Raw genomic sequence first — 25,701 nt, 5'->3', positions numbered from 1 at the left:
GTTCGCCAAACACATAGCCAGAACAAGAGGAAATACTCCAAATGAGCCATGGCCACTGTCCGGCGCATGACACCCACCGATCTCTTTTCCCTCAACCTGACCAACCTCGACGCCCTAACGGAAAACTACGACCTCCATTTTTATCTCAATTACCTCATGAGATGGCCCTCTCTCTTCAACGTAGTCGAAGATCGAGATGGCCAAATAATAGGCTACAGTATGTCCGTTATGGATATACCCCATATTGTTGCGGGTTAGATCTTATCTGAACTGCAAACTAACTTTCTTCGACACAGTAATGGGCAAGCTTGAGGCCCAACACTCGTCAATGAGACACTCAGAACACTACACGCCATGGCATGGTCACATTACAGTATTAACGATTGCACCCGCCTGGCGCAGATTGGGCTATGCGCGTCGGCTGACAGAGAGCCTGGAACGGGTCTCTGATATCAATGATGCATGGTTTGTAGATTTATATGTGCGAGCGGGCAACACGATTGCCGTGGGAATGTATAAAGGGATGGGGTACGTCATACACATACACATACATAACATATTTTTCTATTTCAGCTTTCCTTCTCTATTTTGTCCTCATAGAACGTTGCTTTAACTTCATCTTTCTCTACAGGTACTCCGTGTTCAGACGTGTGGTCAATTATTACAGTGATGACCCCACAGGTCTCTCAGAGGAAGGGGAAGATGCGTTTGACATGCGAAAACCCCTCAGTCGTGATAAAGATCTCAGACATACCCGTGAGAACGGGGAAAACTTTTTGGTCAACCCGGAAGATGTATATTAGATAGGGGAGGAAATCGCTAACAACTCTCTTTTGGTAGGATCTTTAACTAGTATGACTATAGATTTATAATTATGCATGATAGATTTTGTATGATTTTAAAATTATTCTTATTATCGTTGTTACTCCTGTTATCTAGCTAGAGTTGATAAATATTTCGGCTGTTGCTATTTCTGTACCAAGGCAAACGCAGCACCTTAGAAACCTGATCTCGACTTCAACTCCGTGTCAGGAGAGGAGTCTCTGAAACAAGTAAGCATAAAAGCGTAATTTGTACTATTCTATTCAAAGTGATAAAACAACTAAAGATAACTAACGTACGTGAACGATACGAATGAAGACAATATATGAGATCAAAAAAAAAACATCACCAAGACAGATATGAATCATGTATATACAGTTTTAATAAATGCCTATATCAAATAATTCTAAGGAAAGAGAAAGAAAGAATGCCTGCCTATTGGTAGATGTCGCATGGACTAAAAGTTTCGGCCAAGTAAGCAAGATGCGAGCGACCATCATTATACCAGTGGAGACAAAAAAGCAGATGCCCACCAGCACTGATACGCCCACATAGCTCCCAGTGAGATGCACGATAGCACCACCGATCGGAGTCCCATTAGTGAGCCCGAAGCGCAAAAGACAAACGACATCCCCAAGCGCGTGCCAAATCTCGCATATCAGTGGTTATGTTCATAACCGCAATAGGTGCCACAGCGACGAACCCCGCCGCGGTAAATCCGTACAATACTACTAGAGCAATTAAGCCAGCCGCGTTGTGTATTCCAACCCACGCAAAATCAAGGATGCCAATGGCGAGAGTCATTGGTATCATGATATTCAGGGGGCCGATGAAATCGGCGACGTAGTTAGGGAGGATACGCCCGACTGTTGAACTTGCGTTGAGAATGGCAACCAGGTAAAACGCCAACTTTTCGCTCATTACGCCATTATCAATCGCGTAGGGCTGTACGTAGACGAGCACGTTATAGAGACCAACGAAACCGACGAACTGGGCTATGCAGAAGAGACAGAACGCCGGCTCCTTGAATGCCGAAAGCTGCACGAGAGCACGCTTCTCCTGTGGCTTGAATCGTATATGGAGCAGAGACAGTGATATCAGCCCCGTGGTAAATGCGTATAGCCTAACACCCGAGTGGCCCACGCAAAGCCGAGTTTCAATTGAACCTGGCGGAACATTACGGGGTAAACCATCCCGCCAATGCCAGTTCCCAAAGCTGCGATTCCGTTGGCCAGGTCTCGTCGACGTTTGAAATACTGCGGAAGAACCGCTACGCAAGAAACAAAGACCATTCCGCATCCTAGGCCGATGCAGAAGACCTGCGAAAGCATGATCTGCCACAGCTCAGTGGATATACTGGTCGTCATGAGCCCGAATGAGTAGAGAAACCAGCCACCCATCGCCAGCATTCGGGTGTAGCCAGCATCGAAAAGAGGGCCCGTGACGGCACCTACGAATAACAAGAGAAACGCCTGGATGGAGCCGATCCATGATATTGTCGATGGGGAATCGCCCACAAGAAGTTGTTGTTCATAGTACGTTTGAAAACTGCCATATGCGATCACAAGTCCCCTGTATCATTGATATTATTTCGATATTAGCTACGGTGATTGAATACAGACAGGCTCAAAAGTCTCGAAAAGATAAGATTGATCTTCATGGCTACTAAATACCAGGTATTGAAGAATAGGAAGAAAGACGCCAGAACTTGTGACCATGCCTTCCAGCCATGATCATAGCAGAGCTCTTCATTATCGCACGATAATATCTGGTTCTTAATTTGTGGCTCTTTCGTCTCAGAACTGCCCGATGAGGAAAAGCATGTCGACTCAGAGACCGGGTGAACCTTTTCATCTGCCGGTTCTCCCATAACCAATATGGGTCAGCCGAACGTAAACCTCGGGACGTCGAGACATAGCCAACAACAGACCAAAGGAAAGTGTATACAAATGAAAAGAGAGGTTGTCACTGAATATATTCAACCTTACGAATGGACTTCATAATGGCAAGAAGAGAAGACAAAAATGATCAGAAGCAAGCACTGGGAACATATGAGCATATGTAGGGACAGCAATGCCCGACTATTCTATAAAATTGACGATGGAGAAACCTTTGGCTGCGGCCTCTTTTGAGGGGAGGGGGGGAAAGATTCTTCCACATATTGTTGTCACTGCTCTCACATTTAGTGGGTTAGGACTGGACCGGATAGTTTTCCTCTGCGGTAGATACTGCGGGGTTTTGGATTCGTGGCAACGGTGAGCAGAAATAATGGAGACAAGATGGGGGTAAGCTTAGATTAGTGAATTACCTGCACCTAGTTGGAAAATAATAGGCTGGTCAGGCCCTATTAGAATCGGCATTTGTTTTACGGGCTTGGTAACATCTGCCTAGACGGGATTATCAACGACTTTTTGGAAAATTGATGGAGCATAATATTGTTGCTTATCCATACAGATATCAAAACAGTAAGGAAAACTGCTTTGGTGTTGTTTGACGTTTGATGTTGGCGTTGGATGAAAGAAAATATTTGGGGCTTAGGGCTAATCCCCCAGCAGCCAACCAAGGGATTGGGGAAGAAACTGTCGATAAGGGACTCTTATTCCACCGCCAACACCAGCTAGTTGCTTGATCATCCGCATATGAAATGGGGAAAAGATCTCAGGAAGAGACGAGCCATAATAAACCCTAAGGTTCAAAGCCCCGGGAATACTGGGCATCTGGCATCTCTTCGTGAGGTTTAGGGACAGGTGCCTGAACAGAGATTGAAGACATGAGGATGTTAGATGGCGGCGATTGCAAGCCCAACTCTCATGTATAACATGAAACTTCCTGTATGTTGCAGCCGTTAGCGTTGGAACGGCGTTCAATTTGCTGATCTGGTTCTCGAGGTCTGGTATGACATCTCTCTGTTAACATTTAACAGGGGATGGCCCTCTGGCACGCAGCCAATCCCCCACGTTGCACTGAATCTCCTGCATGTTATGCCATACACCAACATCCTCTCCGTCATATCGGATGCATTGTGGTCTTGATACTCGGGTATAGTCGGTCCAACCCGTGGACCGAACTCATATCAATGTGTTATCAACGGCAGTGGAAAAAAAAAAAAAAAAAAAAAAAAAGAAAACATTTTATGGATCTATGGCAATATATAAAGGCAATCGTCTATCTGTTCGCCATCATGTTTCTTCACCAACACTTTTGCTTCTCCTGTTGCTCTGAAAAGTTATTAGTGCAGGGTAAATCGGGTACCCAAAGCGAACCCCCAAACTCCACGCGCTATGCGAAAAACATACATATTAAACATAAGACAGAAACCCACTTTTGCACATTTAGTAATAGAAATTCAAAACAAAGTGATGCGCTCAAAGCAGCTCCTCACAGGTCCAGTCCTCATACCTATGGCAAGGGCCGGGTTAGACACGATTACACCCATGCATATAGGAGCTTAGGCTTACCATCCATCAGGCAGGTATCTCCTGACAATCAGAGGAATCTTTTTCTGGGCAAGCTCCTTCAGTGCGATTTGTAGGGGATCAGTTTCTCCTTCTAGGTCAACAAGGATCGGCGCGTTCATGCTGCACACTATGTCAGCGGTCGCTGTACACTTCGAAAGATTCTTCTCCTAGTACTCTCCCAGGAAAACTAACCTAATTTGTAGCGCTCGTGTACCCAAAACTCGCGCCCGCTCGTATTTTGTCATGTAGGGAGTTGTAGTGCGTTGATCATTGGGGACCTTCTTTTCCCGTTGCTGCAACATGACCTTGCCTTTCGATGCTCCAGCGTTAGGATCACCTGAAGCAACATTTTCAGTTCCATTCTGAATATGTTGCCCATTGCCATTCACTATGGCATAACCTTGTTCGCCCTGTTCTGCCTGCTCTGGTTCAATATAGTCCTCGGGCTCGTTATCAATATACTCGTACTCAGGTGGCTCATAGTCGAATCTATAATACGGAAAGCATTAGCAATATATTTCAAAGAACTGAAACGCCCTTCAACCAATTTCTATCGCGGCCACGAGCTTTGCAGATAGATAGCGACTGAAAGGCGCATCGAGGGTGCTAACCCAGCGTCATCGTGATCTTCGAGATCGCCTCCACCGTAGTCCGACATCGTGTTTAATAAGAGGATTAATGGTCCAGGATTCACAAAATTCAAGGTAAAAGGGCCTGTCAAAATGGGATATAATCAGGCTTTCGGGTTAGGCGTCGGTATCCTGAAAGTGTTTGTTGCTACGTTGTGTCGACCTGGGGATGAGCAAAAGCGGAAAAGTTAAAAACTTCGGGCGCTAGTTAAATAGTTAAGTTATTGCGCTTGTAGATTAGATAAGCGCGCTCCGCACTTTGGCACGCCAAGATTTTCTGACTTAACTCGCAATAATTTTTTACATCGAATTCTCAGCAATTCTGGCTGACAGCTGGGAAAGCGGATACTAGTGCCATCCACCACCTCCCAATGCCAACAATTATGCTCTTTAGTTTCTAGTGAATCTCGGGGATGGAATGTAGTCATGTCGCAGAAACGAAAAGCCTCTTCAGAATCCCAACAAAAGCCAAAACGGTGGCAAAAATCGGCTCCATCAGAATGCTCTGGTAAGCCCTGGAGATAGCTATAAACAGCTCAATTCTCTGACAATTCTGCAGATATTGTCGAGGATAGCTCTCAGTCAGACTCGGAATCTCAATACTCGTACTGTATGAGTCTCGATGGTCAGCAGAAAACGCCAACGCCCATCACACCGGTCTCTCCGGCGCCCTCAAGATACCCATCGGACCGCAAAACACATCTTTGCCTGTATGAAGGATGCCTCAAAGCATTCAACCGGCCTGCACGACTTGCAGAACATCAAAGATCGCATACAAATGAACGTATATTTAACTGCACACATGAAGGCTGCGAGAAAACCTTTCTACGAGCCTCCCATCTCCGCCATCATGTGAAGAGCGCTCATACTACGATTCGAGACTATGTATGTGACAGAGAAGGGTGTGGCAAGACATTCGTCACTGGATCACGTCTACGGAGGCATTTAGCTACACATGAAGGAAGGGATAAGTACAGATGTACTGAATATCCCCCCTGCAACGAAACATTCCGCAAGCATTCCACTCTCCAAAAACACATCATAAGCGCCCATTTAAATAAGAAACCATTTCCTTGTCCGCACGTCGACCCCGTGACTGGAAAGCAATGTGCACAGGGATTCGATACAGCAGGGCATCTCCGGGCCCACGAAGGTAGACTTCATGGTGGTGCACGATTTACTTGCGCGGAATGCACGTCCTCGAATTCAATAAACGATAATACCCCAACCATTTCCTCATTGACAGATGGGACCATGAATATGCATCGGAATGCAGTTTTTCCAACTTACGCTCTACTTCAAGCACACATGAGATCTGTGCACCCACCCACTTGCCCAGAATGCAACATGACTTGTTCATCGGGCCGAGACCTCCGTCGGCATCTCGAAATCACTCACGGAACTATCCCCCTTGAAGAGCGCAAGATCCACCCATGCTACTACCCAGATTGCGGCCGTAACTTCACCAAAAAGGGCAATCTCAACGTGCACATAAAAACCGTACACGAGGGGGAGAAGCGTTTCATCTGTGGTGAAACGGATCTATCCAATTCGAAAAAAGTAGAAGGTTGGAACTCGAAGGATAATGGTTGTGGGAAACGCTACGGGAGCAAGCTTGCGCTGGAAGAGCATGTGCGAACAGCGCATTTGGGCCTGAAGAACGCAAAGGCGGAGCGGAAAGAACTTCTTGGCCTCGCGAAGAATAGCAAAAGCAGCAGTTCTCGAACTAAATCCAAAGATAAACCGAGCCAGTTGGCAACCCCTTCGAATCTCGCCATGTTGACCGGAGAAGGTTACGCAGAAGAATCTGGCCGGAACATCCTATGTTTGCTAGAGCCGTGTGCGCATCGCTTCCATCGGGACTACGACTTGTGGTTGCATATGGCTTCGAAACATAATTTAGAAGATAATGATATTCAGATACTATTTATGCAGCGTACGATGCAGGGCGGGGACCAGAGTTTTGATATCGACTTTGGAAATCTGCAGGGTTATGGGTATGCTCCTGGCCCTGGCGCTGAGAACACCACTGATATTCACGCCAAGGGGACTTTCGATTGTGGTAGGGAATTGATAGTCGGAAGGGCAGCGGATTACAATGCCAATGGATTCGTCTCTACGGGTCATGGCTACGGTATTACCGATATGGCTCTGATTGATCCTGTCTTGACATTTACACATGATCATCAGATGGACGATGAATAAGTTGAGGCATGAAGACTCTGTCGCACAAAAGTTGCTTTATACGTAGTGCACTTGAATCGGTTACAATCCTTGTAATGGCTGTTGGTTGGTTGTTTGTTACCCCATTCAGGAAAAACAGATACGAAGCAATGATATAAATCCATACGTAATAATACAATAATATTTAGCAAAAGTCATGTTTCCTTGGGATGAAGCAAATTGACAATTTGATTTCTTTCCTGCTGTTTACTTGTTAAGAAATAAAAGGACTTCCATGCCAGCTCACAGCTAATGAACATTTGTAATGTGAATGTAAACCAAAGTATTTATCTCATCACATTCCGTCATATAAAATTAAAGCAGAAAAAAGGATTAGAGAATCACAAAAGTATTTAAATGTGGTAAAAAGATATGGGTACAACTAAAAAACTTGAGAGGCTATGACGCTGTAACTCATCACATAGCGTTCAGCCCGAATCTCGAGTCCGCAATAGATATAAAACGTTCAACCCACTAAAGCCGGGGTTGTGAGATACCTACAAAATCAAAACTCCTAACAAATACACACAAACAAATCATCGTAACTTGCAGCTTCATCTTGCATAGACAAGAGAGAACAAGAAAGGGTTTCCACAACTCTTGCCTATAAAATTGCGAAAGCAGGCATATCGCTCTTCGTTTATCCGTTCATTCAATAACAATTTTCGAGGCAGATATAATCAATATATACCCTCTACGAAGGGCTGAGTGTATAATTCGACTGGAAATTGGAGCCGCAGTTCTCAGTTTCCAGAGGAAAATAACCAGGAAGAAACCTAAACTCACCAGGAAAAATATAACAAAACTAAAACGGCTGAGAAGATGCTAGAAGCGACAAGTTAACTAACACATAGGGACTGGGCACCAAGGCCATCTTGAAAATGGAAGATTGAGGGGCCACATATCATGTAGACCAACACAATATTAATAGAATCTCGGGCGAATGTGCGTTCCAGCAACTCAGTAAGATAAGAAATTGCCCTTCCCCTCATCACTTTTAGATTTTTATTTTCCAAAGTGCTCCAGAGGTTTGCAGATTGGGGAAAGGAGTACAGGCAGGTCCCTATCAAACTTTTGGCCCAAAGAGACCAGGAGTTTTCTCCAAGAAACTCAGTCCTGAACACAAAGAGGATGTGGCTGATCTGGCCGGGAAAGGGTTGGATAGAACGTGGCCCACGCATATGCTTCCTGGAGGAATGAAAAGAACTGGATAAATGATATAAGTTAGTGCAAGCTGGACGCACAGGTACAAAATTATTCATCCGTATAAATATATAAGGGAGAACAAATGTCTTTGTGAGAGTGTTTATATACATCAAGCAGGTCTTTACCTCCAGGGTTTCTTGAGGACATTGGGCTCCCCTCTCTCTGCCTCATAACTCACACACTATCTCCACTTCATCTAGCTTCTCTTGATAGACATTAGATGATGTGTCATTGCATCTCCTTCTCAGTTCTTTGAGAATCATGGCTCTGGCATATCTTAGCATACAATTAGTGACTAAGTTGATGTATTTCAGTTTCAAGCCTGTCTAGATATAACATCAGAGTCAGTTATATTACTTTTCCAGAATAGAATAGAAAAAGAGACAAATAAAGAAGCAAAGTGAAAGAGAAAAGAAAACACATAATTGACTCTTGCTCTTTTCCAATCTCAGATTCTACATTTGACTGATAAGAAGCAGTTCAAGAATAAAAATAATTGTGTTCATCTCTTTCAGATTTACTTTTCAGCTTCTGATAAATCATTCTTTTCTTCATCACATTCAACTTCTCTGTGCAAATCACAGAAAATGAAGCGATCTGATTCACTGCTCAGTTGCTGAGATCAGAGAGAAGCACAGACTTGTGACAGAGCTTGTAGAATCTGAACTGTGACTTTTTCAATCTGATCTATTTTCTCAATGATGCTTCTTCTTTATTTCAGTTACATACTGATCTTCTGAAGCAAGAATGATAATCACAGACCTGATCTGAAGTAGCAGAGAATACTGTTGTTTTTCTGAAATTCTTATCTGCTTGCACTGAAAGACACAAATTATCAATTTCAGAAAAATATGTTTGATTAAATGAGTTGAGAATATCTTCATTATTTGAACTCTTATTGAAGGTGAGATATTAATTTATAATGTTGTTGAGATTAAATATTACATTGTATATGACTCAGATCAAGAAGAATTTTTTCTTAGAGAGCTTAACTGACAGATCATGAGAGAAAAATCTTCTAACAACATCACAGAATAAATCTACTGCTTTGATACAACATGTCTATGCTAATCAATAGACAATGTTCATCATGTGATCAATCACATCATTTATGATGTCAATATGATTTTCAGTTTCAAATTTATTTTGCTGAGAGAAAGATGATCTCATTTTACTATCTTGATTCTTATCATTGTTATCTTTTTATTTTACTTCTTTCTTATGATACTTGAATATATCTTTCTTGACAAAATTGAGAGATCTCATATAGAATCTAGGAATTTGAGCTTTAAACATTTTTATAAATGATTTATGATAAATATTTATTCTAATCAATCACATGAACATCATTGTCTTTCTAAAGTTTTCATTACGTTTAGTAAAAGAAAACTCATCTGGTAATAATAGCTAGTTAGCATTTGACTGTCATTAAATAAATATATTAGATTATAAGAGAGAAATTTAGAGAAGTATTTATCTTTTTCATTCAGAGTAAAACAGGATTTGATTTTAAGTTTAAAATTGAAGATGACTGTATACATCTTCTTTAATAGTTTCAACTTATTTATATTTGAAAACAAATCTTTATTCAATCAATGAATGATTTCACTCTTATTCTGCAACAGCTTGATGAGATTTTGAAGCAGCTTAATCTCATTTAGCAACTGAAGTTTATCTGCACTTCATGCTGCAGATAAGCAATAATCAGCAATGTTGTGAACTGAGAGTCTAGAATATATACTATAGAAGTTCATTTGCATCTGATGTTGAACTTTAATATATGTTTCATCTGGCTCAAAAAGCAATAGAAGGAAATGCCTATAGAAATCTGAAGTAGCACTCTTCACAAGCTACTTAATCGAGTCTGACAGATGTCTCATTTATACTCTAAGATTAAAATCTTGTTCAAGCTGTTTGATTTATTCTTTTAGTTGTACAAGTTTGATTTTTGTAGAATCTTCTTCTGTTTCTAATAAAGATGATGTGTCACCTCTGTTAAAGAGGAGATTAAAGTGTAAAGGGTTAAGCTCTAAGAACTAGAGGCTAGTTCTCCTATATAACAAAGATGAATTGCTTGAGAAAGGGAAGAAAAGAATGAGATAAGAACTTGAGCTTAAGCAAGCTCATGTAGCATGATCATGTGCGCATGTATAAATGATGACTAGGCTGAGTCAGCCAGCCAGAGCAAATCTAGGAGTTCAACTCCTTATAATACCTCTCTTCTCCCTCTTTGTTGCAGGTCTTTATGACTATTTAAAGTCCTCTTTACATCTAATTTTGCCTGCTGAGAGGCCTTCCAAGTGTTCAAGGCCTTCACTTCTTATAGAAGACTCATGTCATTCCATGTAGACTTAGCCTAATCTACTCATTTAACAAGGTATTGCTTTTTTCTCCTGTAGATTCATTTACTCTGAATTTTCTCAATCTCAAACTCAGATCCTTCTGAGATCTCTATAGCAGATGGCTGTCAGTCAGTTTGCCTCTGACTAGGCAGGAAATCTGTTGCTGCAGTATGTAGGAGCTTTACATTAAAGATATTGTAAATGTCAGATGAGATATTCAGTCAGTAAGCATGAGATCCTATCTTTTCTAGCATAGTATATTGATTGTATTTTGTGTTCAGCTTCTTGCACAGGCAATTAGTTCTCATGTTCTCTAAGCTCAACCAGACCTTATCTCTAGGTTGAAAGCTTGAAGCTGAGTCTCTTCATCTATTCATGTATTTCTCTTGAGATTACTGAGCATCTGTCATTTTTACTTGAGCTCACTTCAACACTTCACAGATCTTCCTCATATAATTATCTGCAAACTCAATGGAATTATGTGATGTTTCAATGAGAGATGCATCAGCTATATCAATGAAGGAGATGTGGAAAAGATGTGTTAAAAAGAATGAGCTCACATCTATTGAGACAGCATCTCTATTATTGATGGTCAGCTCTGCTAGAGAGAGTCATTTACACCAGTCATTCTGTTAAAAGCTAATATACTTGTGTAAGTAGATTTCCAGAATCTGATTCATTTACTCTGTAGCTTCATCAGTCTCTGAATGATAGACTGTGAAGAGTCATCTCTTAATGTCTAATTTCTCACATATTTGAGTTCAAAACATGCTTGTGAAAGCCAATCCTCAATCTGACACTACTATCTTAGAGATGTCATGTTGAGGAATGATGTTGTGAAGAAACACTTTAGTTACTGTCTTCACATCAGTTTTCTTAACTGCTTTTAATATAATTCTCTTGATCAGTCTGTCTGTTATAATCATGATGTTCATGTATTCTTTAGAGCTTGATAAGTCTACAATAAAGTTCATAGAAAGCTCTTGCCACATGTGTTCAGGAATGAGAAGAGGCTTAAGCAGTCTCAGACATTGATCTCTTCATGCAGTGTTTGATCTGCAAAGATGACAGTTTCTGATTATTCTTCTCATATCAGCAGCATAGCCTGGCCAGTAGAACTCACATCTTAGAACTTCTACTATTTGCTCTCACCCAGAATGGCTGGTAAGAGGTGAGTCATGAGCCTCATTCACTAACCTGGTTTGAAGAGGTTTGAAGTCTGGCACTCACTTACAATCTTGAAAGAGAAGCTTCTCATTCTCATTTAAAGAGCACTCAGAGACAAAGATCTTAATGTTAAGTTCAGAAGAAAATCTGAATCTTCTCTCATGAAGAATTTGCTCCAGATGCTGCAGGATCTTGTTATTTTTGTGGGCCTCATTTCACTGAGCTTGAAGAGACATCTCAGATTTCATGCTGGCAGTAGTCACTATTGATTTCATTTCAAGTGCCAGTACATTAAACTTAAGTAGTTGAGCTTGCCTCTGCTTGATTCTCTCATCATCAGCACTCTGTGACATGTTCTGCTCTCTTCATAATAGAGCATCTGGTTCAGTGTTCAACTTCTCTGGCTGGTAATCAATTCTGAAGTTGAATTGATAGAGAATATTCATTCAATGTAGCTGTCTTTCATTTAGTCTGTGTGTAGTCATGAAGTATTCTAGATTCTTATGATTTGTGAGAATCTTGAATTCTTTTATACTTTGTAGCTCAGCATCTCATTTCTTTAAACACTCAATTATCACTAATAACTTCTTATCATGAATCTCATAGTTGCATTCCGCAGGTGAATGCTTATGAGAAAAGAAGGCACATGAGTGTAGAATGCTCTGCTCATCATATTATAGCAGTACTTCTTCTGAGATGTAATCTGAGAAGTTCATTTCCAATATAGTCTCACAGTCAGAGTCAAATTGAAGCAGGATTGAAGCAGAGATAAACATTAATTTTAGACACTTAAAAGCTTTCTCAGCCTTGCTCATCCACAAAAAAGGAACATTCTTGCATGTAAGAATTGTCAGTGGAGTCACAATCTTTGAGAAATCCCTGATAAATCATCTATAGAAATTGGCAAAGCCTAAAAATTCTTATATATCTTTAAGAGTAGTAGGTGTTGCTTATTTCAAAACAGCTTTAATCTTCTCTGAATCCATTCATATACCCTTGCCTGCTTCAATGATGAATTCAAGATATTTTGTACTGTTCATCTTGAACTCACTCTTTCTGATGTCTGCCTGTAGGCCTGCTTTTTGTAGATATATAAGTATCTTTTGTACATGCTCATGATGCTCCTATGAGCTTTTTGAGGAAAATATCAAGATGTCATCTAAATAGACTGAGCAGAAGTCATCCAGATATCCATGTAATACTCAGTTGATATATTTTTGAAATGTGCTCAGAGCATTGGCCAAACCAAAGAGTGTAACCAGTCACTCAAATAGCCTGTATCTGATTCTAAAGGCTGTCATCCACTCATCACCTTCTGTGATTCAAATCTTGTGAAAAGCTGCAATAATATCCAGCTTAGTGAATCATTTAGCTTGTTCAATTCACTATAGAGTCTCACTGATTAATGATAGAGGATATCAATTCTTTCAGGTGATTTTGTTAAAAGCTCAATAGTTCACACAGAATCTTAGCCCATTCTCAGACTTCTTCACAAATAGTATAGAGATGGCTGCATGAGAGTTGCTCACTCTAATAAAACTCTTATCTAGATAATCTGTAAGAGTCTTTTACAAAGCCAGTAGTTCCTCTTGAGATATATTATATAATAAGTTCTAAAGGGGTTGTTCTGTGCTATCATCAGTCTTTTTAATCAGTTCAATTTCATGATCTCTATATGAGTCATGAAGTGGGGGTAGAGCATCAGCAGCTTCCTTATCAAATATGTTCAAAAACTCATGATAATGTTCAGGCAGCTTTTCTCTAGAGTCTTTTGAATATCAGTCAAACTGACAGTGAAGATCTCAATGTTTTACTTCTCTTGAGTGCTCACAAGTCTAGAGAAGCTTACAGCAGAGATGAGAATCACATCAGCTTTTGCATTTGAACTAGACTCTATCTCTATGCCACTCTCTTCAAATCTCACAATTCTTTGATAAGGGATCACAGTCATCTTTTGCTGGGCCAGCCAGGGGTCATCTAGATACATATCATGACCATGTAACTCATTCACCATGTAGAAAAAGGCTCATTCAGTTACATGACCATCTATATCAATTCAAATGTCAGTCACTATGCTCATAGAGAGTCCCATGGAGTCTTCAAAGCCAGTCATTTTAACAGAGGGAATTTCAATGCACAGGAGCTTATGCTTGTTAATGTAGAATTGAGAAATAAGATCATAGACATTACATTCACTGTCTATCATTGCTCTAGTCAAAAAGGCATTATCTACTAGAGCATTGACAGTGAAGGGTTTGAATATCATCTTAGATTTAAATCTTCTTCATTGCTTTCTCATAAACTTCTTATTTCACTTCTTTCAGTGTCTTTTGATTGAAGCTACTTTTTTCTCAAATCCTCACTCATATTCACATCATTGTTGTCCAGTACCAGCTCAGGGATCATCTTAGCTATTGTGAGGGTGACAGAGCATCTGAGAGATTTGAACAGACAGCTCTTAATCATATGACCTCCAGCTCTGCATCTCAGGCACAGGCCTTGCTCTCTTTGTTGATTAACCTCTGTCTGATTTATCAATTTGACATGGTGAGTGCTTGGGATCACAGCATCAGAAGAGAGATTCATCAGATTATCAGTGAAAGCTTGAGACTGATTTCATCAGTCAAGAACAGCATAACAAAGTAGAAAGTGTGAATTAAATGTTGTATGATCTGAAGAAGATCTGTCCTCACAATGTTTAAATCACTGTCTTAAAGTCTTAAGCTCAGAGAGTTGATGATCAACTAATCTAAGCTCCCTGCAGTAATTCTTGTAGAGAGACAGTTCTCTTACACTCATCATGCCTTCCCTTAGCTCCATGCTTAGAGTGGATTTCAAATACCTCTTTTTAATGTGATTATCTCATCTGTGATCATTAGCTTCCAGTAGTAGCTGATTAAATTCAGGTAGAAAGTCAAAAAGAGCTCTTCTACTCTGTCATAAATTGTTGAGCTTTTGCATAATCTTTTCCTGTCATGCAGAATCACTAAAGAGCATGTGTGTCTGCTCCAGTAAGCTCTCTATCATGAAGTTGATCTTGTTCTTATTATTCTCAACTCAGAGATAAACTTGAGCTGCTGCCATTTCTTCCAGTCTTGAGTACACATATCAAGCACATTCCTCATTATTACTTAAAGCTTTCTCATTGATCTTAAGTTTTGATTGAAGCTTTAGCTCTCACTGAGGGTAGTGCTTCAGATTAGAATCATCATACTTCTTGCAGTCTGATAGCTTGATCTTTGATCTTCTGACTGCAATGAGTGATTGTAGATTCAATTGAAAGAGAGTTGATGTTGAGGTGTTCAAAACTTGTCATAGATTAGCTATTTCAGCTTGCTGAGCTGCTATTAAATCTCTGTTCTCACACTGGACCTGTTCCTGCTGTTGAAGAAAAGTTATTCATTGTTGTTTGAAGCTGCTGGGGGTATCTCTGCTCATTGCTTCATGTTGATCCATTTGTTATACAAGTCTGCTGCTTTATCTCATTCAGCTAGACATTTTCAATGTTGCTCATTCATTTGTTAGCACAATTGCTAATCCAGTCTATTCATATACCAGTGCTATCACTGAACTTCATGATGCAGGATTTAAGGCTCTCAATAGCCTATCATATGTCAGCATGTTTGCTGAGCTTCATGATACAGGATTAAGGCTCCCAGTGGCCTATCAATGAAAGGAGTGAAGCAATTCATAATGTAAAGGGTTAAGCTCTAAGAACTAGAGGCTAGTCCTCCTATATAACAAGGATGAATTGCTTGAGAAAGGGAAGAAAAGAATGAGATGAGAACTCAAGCTTAAGCAAGCTCACGTAGCATGATCACGTGTGCACGTGCGAATGATGGCTAGGCTGAGTCAGCCAGCCAGAGCAAATCTAGGGGTTCAACCCCTTATATAAAGTCTTCATTATCAAAGGAAAGCTCAAAAAGAGATGATTTGCCTGATTCTTTAATTGAGTACTTGGGAGCACTCCTTGTAGTGAGTTCTGGATTGGAAGGGAAGCTCTCAACTATTTCATACCTAGTCCTAGGTAAGGGCCCATAAATGCCTGGCTGCAAGCCTTGGAAGAGGTTTTCATCTCCATCAAAGTAACAAGACATGATAGATAATTAACAAGCAAACCTAATGGCAATTCATGAAATGTATCTGGTTGTACTCTTATCTGTCTTTTCAATGATGTATATAGAGGTGCTGATGTGTTAGAGAAGACTATATACTGACTATATACTGTATTTGAGAGAAAAAGGTAAATGATGAGATGTGCAGGAGAGAAACAATGCAATACATATCTCAAAGAGCATTTAAGTTGAAACAGTATTGACTGAGAAGAGAAGAGATGTAGAAACAAAAAGAGATTTGTGATGTTGTCAAAAAATCTAATTGAAGGAGAATTGATACCGCAACATTGGAAATTTCCAGAGCAACACAAAGGAAGTGTGCAACCTCATGAAGGACACATCAACATCAAAGACCATGAGAAAAATAAATAAGCTGCCGGGAGATTTAAGAAAATAACAACCTAGGTTTGGTTAATAACCCATTTTAATAAGATAATCGAATAGTGCCATGTTGGCATTCTGACCATACAAGATGATAAATAACATCTTGCGTTTATATCCAAAGCCGGCCTGGTCAAATTTTGTGGAGAGAAGACTATATCCCAAGCGAAGAAAGGGATAGGAGAGATAATAACTACTTTCCCAAACATGGGTCAATTGAAGGTATGGGATCCGAGGAAAAGAATGGCGATGGGAGGGTAATATGGAAGGGAGGTAAGCTATGCCGTAACGGCCCAGCGACGATCCCCCTCAAAACGAAGAGCTTGCAAAAGACAAAATACAAACTGAATACCAACTTTCATAATTTTGATTCATGAATAGTGGATAACATGGTTATGGGAAAGCTTCGAGGAGAGAAAAAGAAGAGGGTGGAAATATGAAGGGAAATCAAAAAGCAATATGGGTGGTGGGATTAGGTTTGAAATCGGCATTCAGAGTCCGGAAATGGCCCACGGGAATGATCACCACAAGTCCCATACATACATGCATGAATCCTGGAACATTGTCCTAACACCTTCAGGGCAGAAGGCCATAGACAGAAACAGAGACAGAGGTATCATCCTCAAAAAAGTAAATGCCCTGAACGGAGTCACTCTTCTCGAGAGGTATTGTTTTTTGCGTCACAGACGAGACCGATAAGATGTCTAAGCAAAAGTTCCCGAGAGTTTGCTCATCTCTCACTGACGCCGGGGCTCGTTGCTGTCGTTGCTGGCCGTCGGTTTTGACGAGGTACACTATCGACATGCTCACCAGAGCCTGGCTGGAAGAATTTATATATCAACGACCGTGGAGCTGAACGAATGACTTAACAATTCAATTATTAAGCTTTTCGGAACAATCAGGGCTTGCCACGCGAACCAGGGAACGTGGGCGGTTGGCTGCCGCTCTCATTATTCAGGCTAAGTTTAATAATTTAGTTTGCCAGCGTTTCAGAAACGAGCAGCAGTGCCCCCACGAGCAGCAGTGCCAGACGAACAGCGGGTAGAAAGATGTCGCAAACGGTTAGGCTCTGGAGGATGAGAGAGGGGAGGCTCCTTTCCCATGCAACGACTGTACCGGGGGCTTTGATAGAAGCCCTGATTAGATGATTTCAATCAAGGAGATTTTACACCGCTGGCGTATCAATTGCGGGCTATGAGCAGTCCGTTCTCCGTATGGCAAGCTAGCTGGCCGCGACAAGGCAGCCGTGCGTGCGTGCGCGTCGTTGGATAGTACGATATTGGTTGTCCAACATCGGCTGTGCTGAATTTAAATTATTTGTAAATTAACTGAGTGGTTGGAAAACAGCTGATTTAAGCTTAAATCAACCGCACGGAATCCTTCCACGGACGTGGTTTAGTCAGCAGAAACAAGAACCTCAGCAGCCAACGGACAAGAACAACGACAAGATATGAACGTTTTTAATGCACATGCATAGAGAGGGGGGGGAGAGAGAACGGAAACAAAACATGCATCCGAGCTGTGACGGTCGATCCTCCGATGGCTTCTCTTTGACACTGCTCCGCTGGACAGCTGTTGAGTGGGGCTGTGTGGTTCCAGCGAAAGTGGCTGGTGTGGGACCCTGTTACTAATTGCTTCGAGTGTTTGACCCGACAAAAATCCCAGAGGCAGAGAAAGATCGCTGCTCGGAACTTCAGTCTGCAGAACGAGGGAGCGATCAATGGATATCCGATGCTAGTGAAACAGTTTATTGGCCGTTTGGCCATCCTTCATTACAACCATTAGTATTTTCATTATTCTTATGCCGAATCACAATGGCTGGAGCTTAATTGTGACGCTGACGATCGCTTGGCAGGAAGTATGTAGACATTTTTTTTTTTCCAGGATTAATAAGATAAACTTCCGGTTTCCGAGATATGGCAACACCGCGGAGGAAATGGGAAAAATTGAGGTCACAAATGGCACAAGCAAAACAAGGCTCGTTGTGATGGGCGATGATAATAATGCTGATGCATCCATATCAGGGCAATTGTTTTCTTTGTCCCAATCGCCACCTTGTCTTACCCACTGTGCCACGAGAGTTAGCTCTACAAAACCGACAATAGATTTGCTTGGCCGCAAGAAAAAAAAAAAAAATGAAAAAGAAAATGAAAAGGAAAAGGAAAAACAAGGGTAAAATCGAGAGAGAGCGCGAAATGTGGGGGGGGAAAAACCCAAAACCCCCCAAAAACAACAAAAAAGAGAGAACATAAAAGCACGCGTCATCACCGATCAAGCATCAACCGTGTGGTATTCTCGTAGGCTCGGGGTTTTAGCCCGAAGAGTTAGCCCAACAGCGATCGCCAAAAAGCCCGCTTGGTCAAACGCAGACGGAGAACCTGCAGCTCCTGGCGACGGTTGGCTCGCCCTCCATGGACCATGACCCATCGGGCCGGCTAAAAAAGCCAAGTCAAAGGACGGGGAAGGCTGCCAAGTGACACTTAGGCTGTGCTGACCAGTGACAAGGCGTTTCTGCCTAAAGGACATCCGGTTGGGGTTCAGATTTCAGAGGAGAAATGACTCCAGCACTCCGTGGGGAATGTGGCTTGAACCAACGATCAATGAATCATCCCTGACATTATTCTGGCAGCCCGAGGAGCCATGACAGGCTAGAACTCCCTGATGAGCCATCATAGTTGAAATTTTTTTTTTTTTTTTTTTTTTTGTGTTTGCTTTTTATTTTGTTTTATTTTATTTTTTAAGTTGTGCATTACTTTCCGCCACTACTGCATTATCTATATGTGAGAATCAAGAATATGAAGGACATAAAGGGAGGGAAGGATTATATCTATTATCCAGGGCTGGGCGTCTGAGACGACAAATGATACGGTTGATTGCAGGATGCTTAACTGAGACATTGTCCAGCGCCAGGTAACTATTAGTGCCAGGTGTGAGGATACAGGGAAGAGAGAAGAGGGAGAGAGAAAATTAAAGTAGACTCTGGCGCAGGCAAAATGAGAGACCTTTAGAAACAAAGCAGAAATCCGGCCGACCTCAGGCGGGCGAGTAGATTCTTTCTTATACCGCCATCCGCCGTAATTATGTGCAGGATTTATGATGATTATTTCGGTAGTTTATCTTGCCGGGCTCCTCCAAACAAAGCTGCTAGATCTAAAAAACCCCAACTTGACAAAGGCCAAATCTCTTTTGATCTCTCATCTCTCTCATCAGTGTCTCCTTTTGTTTTGCTTTTAAAGTTGAGTTTGGAGATTGGCCCCGGTTGACTTTTCAGTTGAATTCTCTGGTGCGGATCTGACCACACAACCTTAACCGTCCCGTCCCACCTGACAGTGGCTGCTGCTGGCCACCGACACTACGACACTACCTGCCCCACACCCGCGCCTTAACACACACCAACACGCACAACACGCCGCCGTCGCTCTCTTCTCCCACCGCCTCTTCAACACCTCCACTCTCTTTGCTGTCTTACTCTTCTATCTTCTCTTCTACTTCTTCTCTTCTTCTTCTTCTTCTTCTTCTTCTTCTTCTTCCCTCGCTCTCCTACTCCTTGTCCCAGACTGTCATTCTCTAATACCTAACTACCATTCCTATTCCACCATGGGTTTGACATGACTAGTTGATGCATTCCTCGCCCCGATAGCCGCCTGACATCATCACCCGCCCAATTCCTCCTGCAGATCTTAACATTACTCGTCCTTGCTTACCCGCAACATTCTAACCTCCTTGGATCATTGTGCTTTGACCTCCACGTTTATCTGTCTCTCACGGGAAAAGAAAACATACCGTTCAGTCGAAATAACGGATCTAGTATTCGGTGAGAGATACAGAGAGTTATAGCTCTCTCTCTGTCTCTCTCTCTCTCTCTTTTTTTCCTTGTAGGCTGTTGCACAGCTACTCTGCGCGTCTCACAGTTCCTGGCTACCTTGGGGGGGGCTTCCTTTCGGCCGGAAACATGGGTCGATATCGGGGTAAGTAAATATTTAGTTATCTTAAGCCTGGGGAAAATCATCCCTGAATCGAGTCCTCTACGTCACCTTAAAAAAAAGACCGTTATTTCTACAACCCTGGCATACTCCCTCCTTTAATCACGCTACCTAGGCGCAGATTCCAACCTTGGAAGGTTGCTAAAACTGCCTGTGTGATCATCTAGTCTTTTCTTTTCTCTCAGCCAATAGAGCCAACTCGAAGGATGATGGATCGTCGACTTCTCCAACTCCAACTGCCTTCTTCTCGCGCCAGAGGCACAACGCTTACCCTCTTCCTATCGACAAAGTCCCCTCCAATACATCCGTGAATGCACAGTCGAATACATTGAAGCAGAAGGTGGACCAGCCGCTGCCGAGGCCGGCTTCTGCTGCCTACTTGCAATCGCCTCTCATGGACGTGGCTCCAGAGACTGTCCCTGAATTAGAGCCCGTCTTCAATTACCTGAGTGGCCAGGCAAACAAGCTCTACCAGGAAGGTTACTTGTTAAAACTAAATGATTTAGATATTAGTATGTGACTCAAGTTCCCCTGTCGGGATTTTCTTCTTCTTTTTTCTTCCTTCGAAATGAAATGAAGGAAAGAACTAATTTGAAAGTTTTGGTTCAGATGGTCGATCGTTTCAAGACAGACAATGGGTGGATTGCTTTGCTCAGTTGATTGGTACTGTCCTTTCATTATGGGACTCAGCTGCGCTGGACGCAGCAGGTCCAGAAGGAGACGCTTCACCAACATTCATTAACCTAGCTGATGCATCAATCAAGATGGTATAACCCCCTGCTTTTCTTTTGCTAGGAAATCTACTATTTCCAACCATCATACATAGAAACTGCACAGAAAAATTGACATTACAACCAGATTGAAAGTCTGCCCACTCGAAATGAAGAAAGCAAATCCCTCCAAAATATTCTTAGCGTATCAACGGCGGGAAAGAACCGATACCTTCTCCATTTCTCTTCAGTACATTCATTAACTCAGTGGACAGCCGCCATCCGAATCTCTATGTTTGAAAATACCCTGTTGCAGGAGTCCTACACGGGTGCGCTTATTGCGGGGAAAGGGAAGGCCCTGGTTGGCATAAGGGGTATCCTGGAAAAGACATGGTTCGTCTACGAAGACTGGGCCCGTGTTAGATTCGGCCCGGGAACTCCTTGGAAGCGATGCTGGTGTGTCATCTCACCACCTGATGAAAAGGAGTTTCAGCGAATGAAAAAGGAACAGAAAAAGAAGTCAGTCTACGACCGAACTATCCCCTTATTAAAGGGTAATATCAAGTTCTATGAAACCAAGAAGACGAAAAGGGTCAAGCCGATCGCTACAATCACCGACGCATATTCCGCTTTTGCCATTTATCCCCAGTCCCGACCTCTAATTGACCAGTCCACGCTGGTGAAGGTGGAAGGCCGAATAACGATACACTCTAAACCAGAATCAACTGCGGATGGATTTGTTTTTGTTTTACCAGAGATTCATCCTGGAGTCTCTGGCTTTGAGATGATGCTTCGATGGCTGTTCCCGGTTTATGACACATTTGGGCTCTATGGTCGACCAGCGCGACTTATCGCGGATACTCAGAATACCCGTAGCTTGATGTTTGCGCTTCCAAAGCACCAACAATCTGGATATCTTGATATTCTTGATGTTACGGCACTTATACATACCGAAGGAAGCAATAATTGGAGTGAACGGGAATGGCGGAAGGCGATGAAGGAAGCTACAGCTAGACGAATGGCCACGAGCAGCAACAGTCGAGAGAGCAGCGTCGCGGGAAGTGGGCGTTACAATCGAAGCAGTCTCCCTTCTGGAAGTGGCACGTCGTTGAGGTTCATGAACGGTAATTCAAACCCTCCAACCGGCAAGGCGGAGTTTAACCACTCCAGTGATGCGGTGAATTCAATGCTTTCCAAAACTAGTCATGGTGTTGCTGGAGCAATGTCAGATCGCGGTCAAGTAACCCCGCCTTCCATTTCATCTCTCGAAAAAAGCTTGCCTGAAGAGGATGAATATGCACCGCAGCCGCCAGCGCACCAGACCTCCCAGAACAATGGAGTATATGGAACGAATGGGCAAAAGCAGAGGAACAATTCGACAAACGATGTCCAAGAGCACCAGACACTGGAGCATCAGGCCATCGCTAGTGGTTATCAACCAAACCCGCCTCCCGCACCCGTATCAATGCCCCCAGCTTTCTTGCATGACCCCCGAAGTTTGCCGCCCGTCAGGCCCCAACCATCTCCAGACATTCAAAAAGCAGGAAGCCGCGTGTCACAAGGGACACTGTTCCAGATGGTGGATATAAACATGGCGAAGAACATGGCCACCGCCGGCGCCGCGGCAGCTTGGGATGACAAGAACTCGGCTCCACAGTCGAATGATCAAGGTCAGAACGGGGTAGCGGAGAATCATGGTGACCACGAGCAGAGTTCCACTAACATGAATTTTTCATCCCAAAGCCCAATAATATCGCCTGACAACACCCCGAGACTGCATTATCCTCAGACTGCCCAGACCCCTAAAATAAAAGATCCCACCCCATCCCAAGATTCCTCGCGTCCCAATTCCTTTGACAGACGGAGCTCTAGAGCAAGCTTCCTTTCTCTCGATACCCACAAGGCAACAACCCGAAAACTAGTTGCCGCCCACCAGACATATGAAATCCCGTGCTCTAGCAAGGCCTCGAGCCTTGGAAGCTTCCGTAACACAATTGATACTGAGGCTTTGGATCGAGTCGTGGCTCGAAGGCGGTCTCCGTCCCCGCCCACCGATATTATTTCCAACGATGAAGAAAGCGTATACGACCGAAACTCTGTATCTAGCCCTGACTATGCTAGCTCTCACAGATCCTCAACCTCACAGCGGTCGGAAAAGTCCATACCAAAGCCAAGAATGGGAGTGTTGAAGGTGATTGGAAAGGATGATTCCGAAGTCGCGATTGGTGATGTGCGCTACTACCATGCCGACGCCCTGGCCTCCCAGAAAAACAATCCTGATATACCCCTTGTGGACTTTGGACCCACCCAAGCGTATGTGCCAACTACCAGACGGCCTACATCAGCAGATACCCTGGCCCTTTTAACCCATAAGCGCATTCCTTCCGATCATGTGGTTAGCCGCGACCGGGACGAAAGGCGACCCTCCCCTGGAAACGGGAAAACGAGTCACAGTGGTACTAGCAGTGACTCTCACCTCCCCAACACTTCTTCCACCGATGACCATCGTCGGAGTGCAATCTGGCAACCGGGGATGGTAAGGGAACGAGCCAGCCTTGGTGCTTGCATTACACCGAAACAGTTTGTGAAACAGAAATTAGAGGCTAATCGAGGCAGCCTTCATGTGCGTGTCTCATCGGGTGCTAGTCAGCCTCCCCGTCCCGCATCTGGCGATTGGACCAACTACAACCGAAAACAGTCATCGATGATACAAGATATGCCTGTGCGGCCTCACTCACGTGGTGCCAGCGTCATGCTGGGCGCGTCAGGGCACGGAATCTCGCCGCCTGCCAGACCAGCATCTGGAGACTGGGCCAATACTACACGCCAACAACTAATGATGACTCGAGATGCGCCTTCCCGTCCCCACTCACGTGGCACCAATGCAGTTCTCGGATCAAAGGACATTTCCTCACATCTTTCCGCGCGGGAGCAAGAACATCTCGCCCGCGTGACGGGGTCTTCCTTCTTCAACCTCAGCAGCCAAAATCAGAGCGCGGCTCCAGTTCACGGAACAAGTCTGGTAAGTGCCATTGATGCTCGGGAAAGGGAGAAGAAGGCCATTAAGGAAGGGGTTCGCGGGCATACGGTGCAGCAAGCTATTGCACAACGGCAGTATCACCAAGCGCAAGCGCAATTCCAAACCCCTTCGCCGGCAATACCGTCGCAGTATGGCACTGCCTCATACTTTCCGCCACCAATGTATCACCAGCATGGCAGTTCGGGTAGTTCTGTTGGCAGTTATGGTTATGGTTACCCACAACAGCAGCAACAGCAACAATTACCGGGATCGTGGCCGCTTGACCAATACCCGCAACAGCAGCAGCAGCAACAACAACAACAACACCAACACCAACACCAACGACAGCAATCCTGGTCAAGTGCTCAACAGCTTTTCTCCTTCACACAACAACAGCATCCTCAACATCCGCCAACTCCGCAACATCGGCAGCAGCCGACTAGAACGCCACCTCCAGGCTGTCCTCCGAATCTTTACTATCAACCACCCCCACAGTCACCCCCTCACAACGTGAGCTTTGGAACACAAAACCACTAACCAGCTTTAAAAAATCCTACATGAGTCTGGTAGAAAAAAACAAGTGGTGCCTTAATGAACATGCAATACATTTTACTGGTATTTCCTTTGTAACCTATGGAATGACGGTCTGGGTCTGTTTCTTATTTTGTTTTAGTTTTCAAGCTCCTTCCCTTGATATTCCACTCTGTTTTCTGTCATCGCTTTCTAGAAAGATCCCCCTTTCCTGTCCAATCAGTGCATTGTCTCCTACCCATCTCCCTCCTGTTTCAACCCTTTCTGACCTTTTTTCATCTGCATACAATCATCGCATTGCGTTTTTTAGCACATCAAGATCATTTAGCATTGGGACGGCTCCTTTATTCCTTTTTAAGTTATTATCACATTATTGTAACAGCATTTTTATCTTTGCAAAGGGGCAGCATCAAGTCTGTCTTACCTTTTTCTCTCCTGTCTCTGTTTTACATTCCTTCTTTCTTTCTGCCTCTGCATATCATGTCCTTCATTACCTAATAGGCTGATCTGGCATTAGGATCCACCAGTTTCCTGTCTCTTTGTTTTCAGAAACCTAACACATTCCCTCATGCATTTTTATTTTCACCTATACACCTTTCTTATTCTTATTATTTGTTTCATCTATTCATAATTGAAGTTTGCTCCTTTGTTCATTCTCTTCCCAACCCCTTTCTTATACCTGTCTCTCAATGTGATTGTGATGTCATTTTTATAGTGTGATGTACTCTTGAAACATGATCATTTGCTATGAATGCTTTCTTTAACCTTTTTCTAGTTATCAAATAACCCTGTTTATTTCATAGATGTTCTATAAAGGAAACAAACTCGAGTTGTAATTATATTTTGCTTAAAAAAATATGTCAAGCTTTTCCTTTTCTCACAGTGGAACATGCATTCTCTCCTTATAATGATGCCCTACATTCTAGGATATATATGTTCTTATTTGACCGACAAGGCATGAAATAGGGAGTAAATGAGAATAAAAACCATAACATGATTTTTATTCAAAAATATGCAAGTCAAGTTCACCTGAAACACAAGCATTTGTAAATGATAGAAATACCCAACATATCCCAAAAAAATAAACAAAAAAAAAATAAACCAATAGAATATCA

At 42.8% G+C, this 25,701-nt stretch overlaps 7 protein-coding genes across 7 annotated transcripts; 3 read left to right on the top strand and 4 right to left on the bottom strand.

Annotated features, from left to right (window-relative positions):
* Positions 1-48: 48 nt before the first annotated feature.
* Positions 49-803, top strand: PAAG_00812 (N-acetyltransferase; the record flags this gene model as incomplete). Its single annotated transcript, XM_002796907.1, has 3 exons — positions 49-217; positions 297-528; positions 632-803. 3 exons carry the CDS (start codon positions 49-51, stop codon positions 801-803), a joined length of 573 nt encoding a protein of 190 aa, XP_002796953.1.
* Positions 804-1,419: 616 nt separating this feature from the next.
* PAAG_00811 (hypothetical protein) lies at positions 1,420-2,692 on the bottom strand (the record flags this gene model as incomplete). The annotated part of the gene is made up of 3 exons (XM_002796906.2): positions 1,420-1,881; positions 1,953-2,394; positions 2,496-2,692. 3 exons carry the CDS (start codon positions 2,690-2,692, stop codon positions 1,420-1,422), a joined length of 1,101 nt encoding a protein of 366 aa, XP_002796952.2.
* Positions 2,693-4,187: 1,495 nt separating this feature from the next.
* Positions 4,188-4,938, bottom strand: PAAG_00809 (DNA-directed RNA polymerases I; the record flags this gene model as incomplete). The annotated part of the gene is made up of 4 exons (XM_002796904.1): positions 4,188-4,221; positions 4,281-4,400; positions 4,473-4,769; positions 4,892-4,938. 4 exons carry the CDS (start codon positions 4,936-4,938, stop codon positions 4,188-4,190), a joined length of 498 nt encoding a protein of 165 aa, XP_002796950.1.
* A 397-nt stretch (positions 4,939-5,335) lies between these two features.
* PAAG_00808 (transcription factor IIIA) lies at positions 5,336-7,114 on the top strand (the record flags this gene model as incomplete). The annotated part of the gene is made up of 2 exons (XM_002796903.2): positions 5,336-5,417; positions 5,469-7,114. 2 exons carry the CDS (start codon positions 5,336-5,338, stop codon positions 7,112-7,114), a joined length of 1,728 nt encoding a protein of 575 aa, XP_002796949.1.
* Positions 7,115-16,919: 9,805 nt separating this feature from the next.
* Positions 16,920-17,147, bottom strand: PAAG_11176 (hypothetical protein; the record flags this gene model as incomplete). Its single annotated transcript, XM_015846871.1, has 1 exon — positions 16,920-17,147. One exon carries the CDS (start codon positions 17,145-17,147, stop codon positions 16,920-16,922), a length of 228 nt encoding a protein of 75 aa, XP_015703478.1.
* A 1,467-nt stretch (positions 17,148-18,614) lies between these two features.
* On the bottom strand, positions 18,615-18,869 carry PAAG_00806 (hypothetical protein; the record flags this gene model as incomplete). Its single annotated transcript, XM_002796901.1, has 2 exons — positions 18,615-18,778; positions 18,839-18,869. The coding sequence occupies 2 exons, from the start codon at positions 18,867-18,869 to the stop codon at positions 18,615-18,617; spliced, it is 195 nt and encodes a 64-aa protein (XP_002796947.1).
* A 1,426-nt stretch (positions 18,870-20,295) lies between these two features.
* On the top strand, positions 20,296-24,592 carry PAAG_00805 (PH domain-containing protein; the record flags this gene model as incomplete). Its single annotated transcript, XM_015844144.1, has 4 exons — positions 20,296-20,311; positions 20,494-20,838; positions 20,936-21,093; positions 21,185-24,592. The coding sequence occupies 4 exons, from the start codon at positions 20,296-20,298 to the stop codon at positions 24,590-24,592; spliced, it is 3,927 nt and encodes a 1,308-aa protein (XP_015700925.1).
* Between the last annotated feature and the right edge of the window lie 1,109 nt (positions 24,593-25,701).

Source organism: Paracoccidioides lutzii (genome assembly GCF_000150705.2).
Source record: "Paracoccidioides lutzii Pb01 unplaced genomic scaffold supercont2.2, whole genome shotgun sequence".
NCBI classification, from domain to species: domain Eukaryota; kingdom Fungi; phylum Ascomycota; class Eurotiomycetes; order Onygenales; family Ajellomycetaceae; genus Paracoccidioides; species Paracoccidioides lutzii.
The sequence above is the reverse complement of the archived record's forward strand: the minus strand, read 5'-3'. Positions and strand labels throughout refer to the sequence as shown.